The 13081-nt window shown below is 44.5% G+C and overlaps 1 protein-coding gene across 2 annotated transcripts in view; it reads right to left on the bottom strand.

The window, feature by feature from the left end:
• The window catches only part of UBASH3B (ubiquitin associated and SH3 domain containing B), a 75544-nt gene that overhangs the window by 21799 nt on the left and 40664 nt on the right, over positions 1 to 13081 (bottom strand). Inside the window, exons 2-5 of one of the 2 annotated variants that reach the window (XM_063355157.1) lie at positions 5089 to 5142; positions 4320 to 4506; positions 3614 to 3812; positions 1215 to 1384 (exon numbers count right to left, since the gene is read on the bottom strand). In XM_063355157.1, the coding sequence (XP_063211227.1) occupies positions 1215 to 1384; positions 3614 to 3812; positions 4320 to 4506; positions 5089 to 5142 (610 nt within the window). Of the gene's footprint in view, positions 1 to 1214; positions 1385 to 3613; positions 3813 to 4319; positions 4507 to 5084; positions 5143 to 13081 lie in introns of both variants that reach the window. The other variant, XM_063355158.1, reaches the window with a different exon arrangement.

The following is a 13081-nucleotide window of genomic DNA, read 5'->3' as shown; positions in this document are numbered from 1 at the left end:
TGATATGCAAAGATGTGAGCTGGTTTTCATCAGCAACTCGCTTTGCAGTCAGCGGTAGTGTTGACTACTCGCAGCTTCTAAAGGACAAGATGACTCTTTGGATAGGAAAGGAGGCTGTCTCACATGGGAAGCATGGCCTGGGCTGGGTCAGAGCACCGTGTGTGAGAGACTTCAGCTCTCTGGAGGCTTTGGCATCTGTTTACTCTGAGGTGTATTGTGTGCTGGACTAAAATCACTTCTTTCCACTCCGCCACAGGTTTTGTGTGCATGATTCTGAACAATGCTCTTCGGTAGGATTAATCACCTCAGCCTCAGGAGTCTAGTTTGCTGCCTGAGCAGGCACCTTTTGGAGGTTCCCTCCTCCAGAATTTGATTCATCTAGTCCTGAGATAGACATCTTAGATGGGTCAGATGACTCACTTTATGGAGGTGCCTGTTTCTCTGCACTGAGCCTCAGTGCAAAGGGAGCCACAGACCAGCTCAGACTTAGAGGTCTAACTTGGGGATATTTACAGGGAGGTAAGATGAATTTCATGCATGGTTTCTCTATGCCCAAGATCCCAATCTACAAAATAGAATATTTTTTTTCTGTATATTGTGTTGGAGAACAACATTATTAAGAAAACTATGTTAAGACACTTAGATACTGCAGTTATAGAATCCATAAGAGTAACTGAAGTATATGGGCCACGAGGGTAAATTTTTCTTACGCAATTAAAGTAAATGCTGTGGTTAATAATAATGTCAAGCCTGTATAGAAGAAATAGATAGCGGTCAGGTTTATGATACTGGCCTGGTTCCTGAGAGATCAGACCAGTTTACGTTAAGCTAGCAGGACAGTCATTGTTAGAATTAATTAATCCAGCAGGGCATTGTTCCCGCAAGAAGCAAGAAATGAAGTGAGTAAAATAGCAAGTCCAGGCAGTATGAGCAAAAAGCAAAAAAAATGCAAGATGGTCCGTTGGTTAAGATGACTGGTGGGATGTGGGGAGGTCTATGTTCTGGGTGTCCTTGTGGGACCTGAGGCAAATTCCTTCATGTCTGTATAATCTGTGCTGCATATCCGTACAACTCTCAGCAGGGGACATGGGAGTCCTTATTCAGCTCGCTCCTTGTGAGCACTTGTGAGCTGCAAATGCAGCTAGAACAGCCTGCGACTCTGCTACATCCTCTTTTTTCAAATTTTTGGACTGAAACAAGCTCCAAAAATTTACCTCATGATTAACGAAGCGTATGTCTCGGGAGAATATCGCAGCAACCCAGTCGCAGCCCAGTTTAACATCAATGTTCTGTGCTAACTTCTCCAGCGTGGGCAGGTGGCTGGTCTGGAAGTGATAGGCCAGTGTCACGTGGAGCTGCTTCTTGTGGGGCTCCACGTGAACATCTGCAAAGAGATGATGTCCGTTAACAACAAGTGACTGTCGAGATTAGCAGCTTTTTGAAGGTGTAAGAGTGTCTATCGGCTCTGAACAGGAGTTGGGAGCAGACCTTTTAAAGATAGCTTAAGTGGAACAAATTGTAGGCCAGTTTCTGAAAAGGCTCAGGGGAAGTCAAACATGAGTTCCCTATGTATGTTGCACCTTGGATCAAATTATTAAAGATTTGTGGTCTGGTTCAGTCCTGAGTCACACCAGGGCGGCAGGCAAGGCATCCTTGCTAAATGGCCAAAGCTCACTTGCATTCAGAAAACAATGGGTTTCTGGATGGTGTGATAACAGTTATTGCCATTCTGAACCCACTGAATCTTCTGCAAAAAAGAGACACTCTTCCAGGAAAAGGGTGGCCTTTCTATCATTAGCAAATTAGGATCTCTCCAAAATTAGCAAGGTAAAAATCAGAATTTTTACTCTCCCTCCTCTGGTCCCTCTCCTACGGTAGTAATTACAAATCCGTGGAATTTACATGTTCATGTGAATTGATTAAATCTTTTCCCTGGACATTAGTAGGATTACCAGATTGCCCACTGAGGGTGAAGTATTCCAGAATTGTGGAAACAGACATCGATATGATAATGATTCAAAATGATCCTACAGAAAAAGAACCTGTATTAGGAAAAGACTCCAGGAAGCAGAAAGGTGAAAGTATGTGCAATATTGAGACTCTTCCAGTAGATGTGGAAATCATAGGATACATTGTTTGCATATAATTTATTCTTGCTTATTCAACCAAAAATTGCAATTAAATTTGACTGATTATTCAGTCAAAATTGCAGCTATTCAGAGACTTGGCTCCAAGTGCCAGCCAGGGGTAGCTTTGCAAGCTCATCCATCTTTTTTTTGATTAGCAAGAAAAAATGTGCTCTGTATCTGTGAAAAAGCCCCAGAGACTTTAATGTGATAACCTGACCAAGCTGTGGACTGCAATGCAGCAATTGGCTTCCCCTAAAAAATAAGCAATTTGGTCTGAATTGGAGCAGTCGCAGGGGCAGAAGCTTGCTGGCAGCCATTGATGCTTCTTTCTTCTGTTTTTGGGGTAAGACCTGCCCTTTTTGACTGTGTTGGTTTGGAGGGTATGTCTCTGCTGTGCAGGGGAACATTTGTACCATTCTTACATGGCTGCAGCAGTCCTTGGACCCGCCTAACATCTCTGTGCTTGTTGCTGCTTTCCAAAATGTGCATGTGGAAATATAACAGCCATTTCCTCCCTCTTCTAAAGGGAAGAAAAGTTCTAGGTCACTGTCAGGTGAAAGCAATGCATTTCAGAGGTGTGATGAACCTACGTCACGTCTGTATCTCTTCCTCTGAACCGGGGCAGAGACTTGTAGCTGTTCTACATGTCATTATGGGGTGCCTGTCTAGCACGGGAACACCCCAGGGACTCGGAAGGTGCTGTATCTTGATGCACTTAAACTCCAGGATGAGCCTGTGATACTGAAGGACTAAACCGGTTGTGTTGTGACTAGTCTGGGCTGAGCGCTACAGTGACGGAGGGTGGGAGGATTAGTCAGGGAGCTATTATAGTGCTCTGATGCTGTTCTGACTTCCAAGTTTGGAGGTAATCGGAGGACACCTGGAGAGCCTGATCAGTGGCAGAGACCGTCAGGGCACGGGGTGCTCTGGTTATTTCCCCCTCCCAGTTCCTGAGGGGTTCCCTCCTCCAGAAGCAGCAGAGGACTGGGTGACAGAGCCATCTGTGGTGTTACTGAGATAGGGCTATTTGAGAAGGTTCCCTCCTATGTTGCCAGGGCACTTGAGGTCTTCTCACAGAACCCTGTTTGCATCTCAGAAATGCAGTGAAAAATCGAACACAGCCTTTACATGGCTGGGGAAGGTTTTGTGACAGTGGCTTGAGGCATCGAGTGGAGCAGGAAATGCTCAGCCTTGCAGACAGAGCGTCTATCTGAAAGGTTAAGGAACCACCAAATGTCAACTTCCCTTTCAGGAGATAACACTTGAGACTAAGTGTGAGGTGATCTTTCAACTGAAAAAGCACTGAAACACAAAGCACCTGACGGGGTGTTCCTCTCGGGCTCTTAGCCTTCAGGACACTTTTAAAAATCAGGTATTGGCTTCACAAGCTTCATTTCTTTGTGCCATCAAAACTTTGTTCTCTGAAAATGCCCAAGCCTTGACCACGTTGTGAGCTCTTTGAGACTGACAGCATAGTCACTCACCTGCTTTAGAAGCAGCCTCTGCAGCGAAGTCTGCAGCAAACTTCTTGAGGACCTCAGCACTTTCTTCCTTGACAAAAAGCCCAATGAAGTTTGAGGACGTGTAGAGCTCCAAAGGTAGAGGGGCAGGGAATTTGCATTTCCACCGCATCACGGTGGCCTGCAGAGCTTCAGTGAGAGCATCGACCTTGCTGTCCTCGCACTGCCAAAGGAAACGGGACAAGCATTTCTCAGGTGGAGAAGCATTCCTTATGCCTGTGCTTAGCTCTCCAGTGTAGAGGAAGGAAAGGCTTGGGTGGGTGGGAGTGAATGGTAATGCAGTGAGAAAAAGCGCAGGGTCATAGAAAAAGGGGTGTTTAGAAATCATCTGCCCCTCCCTTGTGCTCAAAGCAGGATCAGCTATCCCCGAGTAACCTTCTTAACCTCACCCCCCATCTATTCTCATGTTAATGATTACTTGAGATTATGAGAATTTGGTCTTCTGCTGCCGCTCTTCCCTTAAAACAACCCGCTTAAAAACCAATTACCTCCTCAACAAGCCCAGGCATCAGGCGGTTCTGGTAATACCCCCCCCCCCCCGCCACGAACTCCCGAGCACAGCCCCTTCTGCAGCGCCTGAATGAAGCATGTAAGGTCTCCAGTCTGGAGCTGGCAAGGGCTGCTCATGAATGCATGCATAAAGGCAACGGAAAGAGGAGCTCTGGTTTACCATAAAGAACTGGCAAAGTGTGATATGTGGGAAAATGTTGTGAGCTTTGTTCTTCCCACAGATCTGCTTTGACTGCTGCCAGAACTCAGACAGCTTCTGAGCCAGGGGGCCCGTGGGGCGCAGGTAGAGGACATACTCCCGGGGCAGGGTGTCATCGAGGAATGGGTCACCCACATGGGAGAACAGCCTGAGAGGGAGAAAAAACTGTTAGATGGACAGATAAAGACACATATTTTTTCAGCAACATCAGCTTCCCCTGTCCTCACTCCCTTTCACTCTCCCTTTATGGAAACAATCAGCTCTGGCAGGTCAGGCAGAGAGGTGCACTGTCTCACCTGCAGCCCATTACCACTACTAAGTAATATAGAAAATTGGTTTTTAGTTTCAGTCTGAGGCTCTGAAAATCTAACCTGGGTCACTGCTTCTGCCTTTCTGACTTTTGGTGTACAAAACACAGGGAGGAGAGCACTAGAAATTGCTCAACATCTTTGAAAAGGCAGCTCTCAGTTTTCTGTTTAGGTGCTAGAGTGGAGAGAGAAGTGGTTCCTTTCTCTCACCTTTTTTTGCTATTACTCGAGATCACAAACTCCCAGACAAGGCTTGTTTCTGGATTGCTTATTTACAGCACTTAAATGATGTCTCACTAATTTTGCTAGTGCCTTTTGATAACGCCCCTGTTTAAACATCCCACATTCTAATGGCTAAAATCTTAGACATTAAATTCACTAATTTTTTTTACTCTTCTTAACATTTATTACTTCATACCAACCAGTCGCATGCTGCTTGAACACTTCTTCCACCTGTCGATGCCAGTGCTTTTTGTCTAAAGAGAGAACAAAATAAAAAAAATACTTCAGTGATGCTGGATTTTATGGCTATAGTCACATCTATTGCTTGAACCTTGGTTCCTTGCTGGGGAAGGGCTGTAACGGTGTGTTTAGAAACCTGCGGGGTACGCTTTCCACACGGATTCCCTCAGCCCTGGGGCTTTCTTTCGGATGAGTGGCCTGTCAAATTGTTTGAGGGGCAAAGTCATGCAGCCTGTTTGAAGCATGAGATATCGACCTCTGGGTTTTCCCTGCTTGGCCTGGTGCTTTTCTGGCTAGTGAAGCACCGCCTGTTGGCATTTAAGGACCTCTTTGCTGATCGTTTCCTCAGCACGAAAATCAAAAGGTTTGGGTCTGGAAGTGCAGACATTGCAATAGCACCGAGGACAAGAAAAATTCAACTGCCACCAGGGGGCACAAACCAGAGATTTTTCAGGTTACGATAACCTGCCAAAATTTGCTAGTTCCCTTCAGTCCTTGCTACATTGAAGATGCTCTTTTGCTTATTTCCCTTCAGGATGCCTCCCTTTCACTCGAGCTAGGAAGACCTAAGTCTGTTTAGCAAGTTTTCCAGTTGCAGAATAAACCAGCACAGTGCTGTTTAACTTGTAGACATGTAATTGTGTTTTCCAAATGCTGGACATGAGCATTGAAATGCAGCTGTGGATCAGCTCAGCTTTGCAGCACTAGAGACTGCCAACGTGAGGAATTCACCCAGAATCCAAAGGCTTAAATATTTAGCAAAAATTATGAATGAAGGAGACAGAAAAGGATAGAAACATTAGGGTCATGGGGCAGAAATCAGGCCCTCAGTTGGATGTCAGGAGGCAAATTCCCCATGAATAGGTGATTTCAGAGGTTCCTACTTAAGGGAAGAAGGGGCAGTATTGCTCTCAAACAAGTGGATCTGGTAGGAAGGAGGCCAAAACGAATGGGATGGTGGTCTAATCTAATTAACCAGCACACACTCATGCAAAATGATGTGGGTGGAGGAAGGTCTGAAGAGCAAGAAGCCTTCGCAGAAGGCGAAAGTGGGGTTTCCAGGGAGCTGAAGCAAGGGAAGGGGAAGCGATCCTACAGATGGACAGTGCCAGAAAAGGATCTACATCCTACAGACCCTGCTGGTAGAAAGATGTGTCTTTCCCAGCATTAGACAGCAAGGAATGTGCTCAGGCATCAGTGCAGCTCCCACCAAAGGCAAAGCCCTGCTGGCTGCGGTTCGGCATGTGAAGCACGAGCAGGGATACAGCCCAGGGACTGGGAAAGGCGACAGCCAGTTGTATTCTCCAGTCGTTAATTTGGCTGAAGCAGCTGCCTCCCTTTTGCTCTGTGGGTTGTACGCCGTGTCTCAGAGCTGCCTGCTCTTAGCGACAGAAAATCTGACTGAGGACAGGAAAACTTCTAGTTTACACCGGTTGGCCTCAAGCCGTAACCTAATCTTACTAAATATGGTATGTTACAGCTTGATAATAGTGCAAAAGACTTGCTGACATCTTCAAGCTAGAGGGAATGTGTCTGACCAAAGAGACAAGATCAATGTACACTCTGTGATATTTGCTGCTGGTTGGTTATAGGAAGCAGGTCCAAGTGAGGGAGAAGGGCCATGGCTCGAGGATTAGGGCAGCTGGAACCTTCCAGCATTTCTTGTTTCTGCCCATAGTGCTGTATAGGATGTTTACGGCGCTTTTGTTGCCCTTTCTGTCTGCAGTGATGACTTTCGAAAGCACTCTGATAACCATGCGGGAGTATGCAACGTTACCCACCAGCTCGTAGACATGTGTTGTTGACTCAGCTGTGTTTCAGCTCTGCCCTTGGCTTCCCCACCCCTTGAATATACATATTTTTCTTCATTTTGAGAGTAAGAGGAAGGCAGAAAGATAATGCTGCAAAAAAGGGCTGTGTTGCAAATGTGTGATTATGAAAATACTTCCTCCTGAAGCATTTTGCCGCCCTTATCTGCCAGCATTCATTTGAGATCAGCAGAGCGCTGGTCCAAGCACCTGCCTTCTGGAAGGATGTATCTTGCACGTTCAACATCGTAGTTTGGTCTGTTCTGTCTTGCTGACCTTTCCCTAGTCTGGCTCAGGTGCACTATGCAAAACAGCCACTGCTTTGCTTTGAAAAGTAGTTCAGACAGGAGCAAAGAGCAAAAAGCAAAAAGCTGTCCCCTTGCACAGGCTGGGAACCTTTCAGGAGGCTGCTCCTTGAGCAGAGCAATGGCCGTCCATGGATTTTCCTGGCCTTGGTTTCATCGTCCATTTCTATTAAGTACCTTTTGCCTGGGTTGTTTATGCTCTTTAAAACACCACTAAAATGTGACTCTCCTAACCATACATCTTGCCACTGAAGTGTGTCTGTCTGTGTTGCATCCATGGCAGTGAATTAAAACCGTCCTCCCAGTAAAGCTCTGGCTTCGAAATGAGCAGTTTCTCCCGTTGCAAAGTGAGGGCAGACAAGCTGGCTCGCACTCGGTATTTACTCCCTCCAGTCCCCAGAGCAGATCTCTGAAGGAGTAATGCACAATCTAGCAGGACAGACGGTTCTGCCACCCACCCTTGTTGACTTGTTCCCTTAATGAATTGATGTTTCCTTGGAACAAATAGCACAATAGAGCTCTGCTGGAATTGACTGCAGCTCCTTCTCTGCTGCCTTTGTGCTCCCGGGACCCCAAAGGGCATTAGAAAACATTAGGCTGGGCCCCACATGCTTTTGTTCATGAGTGATTTCAAAAGGTGCCTATCTCTTCCATGGGGACAATAAACTCTCTTTTCAATTTAATTTTCAGTGCGAGGAGGAAGTACTGCATAAAACAAATAAAAGCCAAGGTATATTTTTATCATGGGACCTGAAGCTGAGAGGCACTGGTTTTTTTTGCCTTTTTTATTTAGTGCTGGGAATGGTGATGATGATTGATAGACTCTGGTTAGTCACAAAACAGGGCATGCACTGCACCCCTCCCAAATACCTGCCTCTGTAGCACCATCAGAACCTGGAGAGGACCTGTCCTCCGGGTGCTCCAGCTCCCCCCGTCCCTGGAAGATCAACTTTTTAAAAGTTGAGTACTCAAAACTAGTCACAGCTATGTTTGGCCACTTACAAAAGTGGCCTGATTTTCACAACTGCTGAGTGCAGTGGGAGCTGGAAGACATATTCTGCTCCTGAGAAAATCAGGTCACTTAATTAGGTGACTAGCTATGGCTTAGGTGCTCAGATTTACTCATGCTGGGTAGCAAGTGTTGACTGTAGTATTGTAGCTAGTGCTAAGAAGTGGTTTTGTGATGCAGATGCACCAGAAAAGAAAAAAGGGCCAGAAAATAACCTATTTTTCAGAATCTACCAAACCAGCATCGCTCAGTAACCATTTCTGGTCAAGCAAAAATTGCAGCTGGATTCAGATAGGGGGTAAAAAGCTTTATGCAGCATTACTAGTCCCTTGAGCCACCCTGTTCCTCCATCTCTTAAATTCTGCAGCCTCTGAGATGAAGTACAGGGAGTTGATTTAACAACGCACAGCCATGCATAACAGCAATTTTGAATAGAGAGCAAGGGAGGTGCTATGTCCAACTGCAGGTCTGGAGATGGAGAGTTTAGGGAAGGGGAAAGAAGATCCTAACAGCAGTGTCTTCCAAAAGTACTGCAAGTATTTAAGCCACCACAAAGAATCAGATTTTTTTGATTCTTCAATTTAAAGGCTTCCCTGTGACACTCTTCAATGTCAGATCCCAAGGAAAGTCTTCCTACACTCAATCGCTAGTTAAGCAGTATCAAAATATTGCTAGGAAGCGTCCCAGCTCAACAGTTGACCCCTTAGCCTGAAACATTACAGCAGAACCCTTGTTGCTGCCCTGGAATACATATTAATGTGTAAATGGTGCCCGTTTTAACCCCAGCCCACTTAATGGGAGAGCGCACAGCTCTGCATGCTACAGAACTTAACTCATTACTATTGAAGGATTTTTGGCTTCCTGCAATTTCGGGGTAGACAAAAAAGGCAGGGCAATGTCAATTCAGATAGGAAATATATATCAATAAACATAAAGTATAATGGCAAAATCCCATTTACTTCAGAGGAAATGACTGTAATGGGGAATGATGCATTAACCATAAAGAGGACCTTCAGTCTCAGAAGCACCACACAGAAATCCTTCCTCTGTAAGTGCTCAGCTTTCTTATTCTCATCCAGTTTAATGAAGGAGGGGGTGTGTGGCTGCCGATGGTGTTGTAGTGCATGGGACAGTGCAGGAAAGTTAATGCAAACAGCACAAGAGCAAGGGACAGGGGGAACTACTTTGAGATATTTCTTTATCTGCACCTGCATTATATTTTATCACTAAAAAGGTATGCAAACTTTGGGGTGTTGATGCCCAGAGCAGGGACCAGCCAACGTGCAAGGCTCTGTGCTGGGGTGCGGAAGGCAGGTGCCTTTGTGCACTGTGGCCATGCAGGGTCCCCAGCCTCCATTGCGGCCAGCCTGGGCTGCAGGGGCCGGGACCTTCAAGCCCTTGGCGCTGGCCCTTCAGGCATGCACAGCACAGAGACTGCTGCCGGTAACATCTTGTCCCACTCACACCTTGAAATACAGCAAGGCTGAGCCTGAACCCTGGGGCCAAGAGAGTCTGGTAGAATCACAGAATCATAGAATGGCTAGAGTTGGAAGGAACCTTAAAGATCATCTAGTTCCAACCCCCCTGCCATAGGCAGGGACATCTCCCATTAGACCAGGTTGCTCAAAGCCCCATTCAACCTGGCTTTGTGGTTTTTTTAATGCATCCATTATGCTGTATTTGTAGTAAACCCTTTCACAAATGTGCTGTGAGAGCACATACACACACATATTTATGTACCCATTCATCTATGCTTATACCAACATATCAACACTGTCTAGCTGAATATTTATTTCTATATACATATAAGATGTATGTTTCTAAGATCAGATTTGGGCAGACAGAAAAGGATAGGCTGTACTAACAGTGTTGATTGAACATACCTACCACATTATTTCCATGGTGGGAAGACTGTTTTTTCCCATGACTTCTTAATTGTCCACTTTAATATCCCACTGTTGCTCCATATATCTATACACCTATCTATATGTGTAGTTGAGAGAAAAGGACTGTTGTCCAGAATCAATGTCTAATTCATAGAAAGTTGGTCCCTCTGGCTGCTGCTTAGGACTGAATTTCCCCGTTTCCATCAGCTCTCCCTTTGCTATAATAAGCAGAGATTCAAACCCTGCCATCGGCAGGGCTGACCTCTCTCTGTTTGTACGAGGGAGCTTGCTCTGCTGCGTGTTGCTGTAGAAAATGCGAGCAGCAGCCTCTACCTCAGATCCACCTACGAGTTGTCTGCCTACGGAGGCACCGAGGGATTTGTGAATGAGCAATGGAAGGATGGGGGCAGCCTGTTAAAAGAAAGGGAATGACTAAATCTTCCCTTTCATTAAGTGCCTCCAGCCTAGACAAACTTCTTATCCGTGAACAAAACCCCTTGGAGGGATGAATTCATCAGTTCAAGTAGCCCTGAATCTTTGGCCCATAAAATATTTAGCTGTGTAAATAAAGATTTATTTTGGAAACTGCATTAAACATGATGGAAGTACTTGGCTCTCCTCATCATTAGGTTCAGTTCAAAGGACTGCCTGACATGATAAGATAGGAATTATGGATCATAATTTATGCCAAATGAGTTTGAAAGAAGAATGCTGTCAAATAGAACACTTTTCTTAGGATTATAAAATAGGCACCTTTATTTTTGCTTGCGTGTGCCTATAAAATATGTATTTATGTAAACATATATTCAAATAGGTATAAGTATCTATTTAAAGCTTGACTTTTTTCAGTCTGTGCTGGTTTACGGTAAAAGAATAGAAAACAAAATGCTGTCTGGCTCCAGGGAATGACAAAAGATAGGCCTTTTCTAGATGTGGCTGCAGTTGCTGTTTGGAGCATGCCTGTGAGTCCAGCTACAAGTCAGAAACATAATAGTTAATTCCCCCTTAGCTTACATGTGAAACTCAGCCCTGGTGCAGGACATCCTGAATCCAAACCCTGCTGTATAGCAATATGTATAGGGAAGCAGTTAGAAATTCTTTGCAAACAGTAAAGTTCCCTGCTTTTTTTTTTTTTTGGTGTGTGTGTTTGTTTCCAAATTGCCTGTCAACTGACTTTATAGATTCCTTAATTTTTTCAGTTTTCATTGTTTATACCATTAACAGTACAATAGTGGCAATGTGTCTATTTTAGGCTTTCAATAAACAATTGCACATTGAAGAACAGTTTTGCAAGCAAAATTTCTGTCCATCTAATGACTTGATTATTTGATATAGGGAAAGATAACCAAATTCCAAATAACTGACTGCATGTCTCAGGAACTGCTTAGTTGTTCTACATACAAAAATGGCCACAGTGAGGTGTTCTTTCCAAATGGTTTCTGATGTGGGTTATTCAAATGTGTTCCTCGGAATTCTTAATATGCAGAATTCAGTTGGTCACCAAAAATCATATGATCCTGTTTCTGTTCTTATTTGGGTGACCTTACTTCTATAAATAGGGACAGGACAGGAAGGTATCACTAGGGATCAAGTTCCTGTTTAGGGTAGGGGGCTGGGTAGGTTCCTTTTCTGCAGTTTGTTAAGAGAAAAACACACAAAAACCTGGCTCTTTTTACAAGACAGAAACCACTCTTAACATAAATGCATGGCAGAAGAATTACTTTTTTTTTCCCCTTCTTTTTTTCCCTTGAGCTTTGGCTCAATCCTTCAAGTATTACCTTAGTTTATCCTTCTGTTGCTTTCCACACATGATGGAGGACATAAAGTCCTCCTCACGTTTACTGAGTGACTCTAATTGCAGCCACATCCTCCGCAAAACGCGAGTTCATTGCTATACGCCGAGATCCCCGTAGGAACACGCTGTTCGGTACAACATCCCCAATTTAGGTCAGCGAATGCTATAAGCAGATCACAGCTAAGAAAAGACTCAGGTCTTGCCTGAAATACAGGAACTTTCAGAGGAGTACGGGGAACTGCCTGACTGCACAGTGGCTACGGAGGCTGCAAGATTTCAAACTGTGCTATATCCTGTAGGTCACATAAATATTTATAGAAGGTGCCTGACAGCATGATAGGGCTCGGTAGTTCTCTTCCTCCTCCTTCCCAAGGGGTGGCTTCTTACTCCCAGCTATTGAATACCAAGCTCTGGTCATTGGAAAGAGAGAGAAATGGGAAACGCCATTAGAAATAAGTTTGCGAAGCTCGCTGCTCTGTATTTCTAGTTTCCATCATTTAAAATATTCATTTTTTCAGAGGACAGTCCAGCTGGCAAACTGCAGTCTGGCCACATGATGATGATGATGATTATTTTTAAGTGCAAAGAGTGAGGTCTTGGGCGTGTGTCTCTGTTTTACATGTTTATTTTTTTTTAAGTTATGTAAGATTTTGAAGGCGGATTTTTCCCCCTTCTTCAGCACATGTGCACTAAGTCATTCCCCTAATCCTCTGCTTAGCCGGCTTGTTAAAGCAAAAGAAGAGGGAAGTACAGACTCATAAAAAGTGTCCGGGATAAAGGCAGGAATGTAGCAGCCATTTAACATTTTTAAAGAGATACACAGTTTAAAAAGGAAACAGGATATTATTTTCTTCAGAACAATAACAGTACAGCGTTTTACGAGGCATGGGCTTAGATGTCAAAGTCCTGAGCTTGCAGTTGCTAGCCACTCTACCAGGTCCCTGCGTGATGGAGGAGAAACGAGGTGCAGGTATTTTGGCCGATTGAACTGGTCCCCCACCATCAAAATTTCTTTGTCCTTCTATTCCCTACTTAAGGTGCAAAAACTTGTCATTATTTTTGCTTACCATTATGGTATTGTTTTCTTTTCAGTGTTTGTTTTGGATTTTATTTGTTGTCTGGCTTCCTAGTTCACTTGCTTAAGCTTTTC

This window comes from Chroicocephalus ridibundus, chromosome 18 (genome assembly GCF_963924245.1).
Source record: "Chroicocephalus ridibundus chromosome 18, bChrRid1.1, whole genome shotgun sequence".
In the NCBI taxonomy this organism is placed as follows: Eukaryota; Metazoa; Chordata; class Aves; order Charadriiformes; family Laridae; genus Chroicocephalus; species Chroicocephalus ridibundus.
The sequence above is the reverse complement of the archived record's forward strand: the minus strand, read 5'-3'. Positions and strand labels throughout refer to the sequence as shown.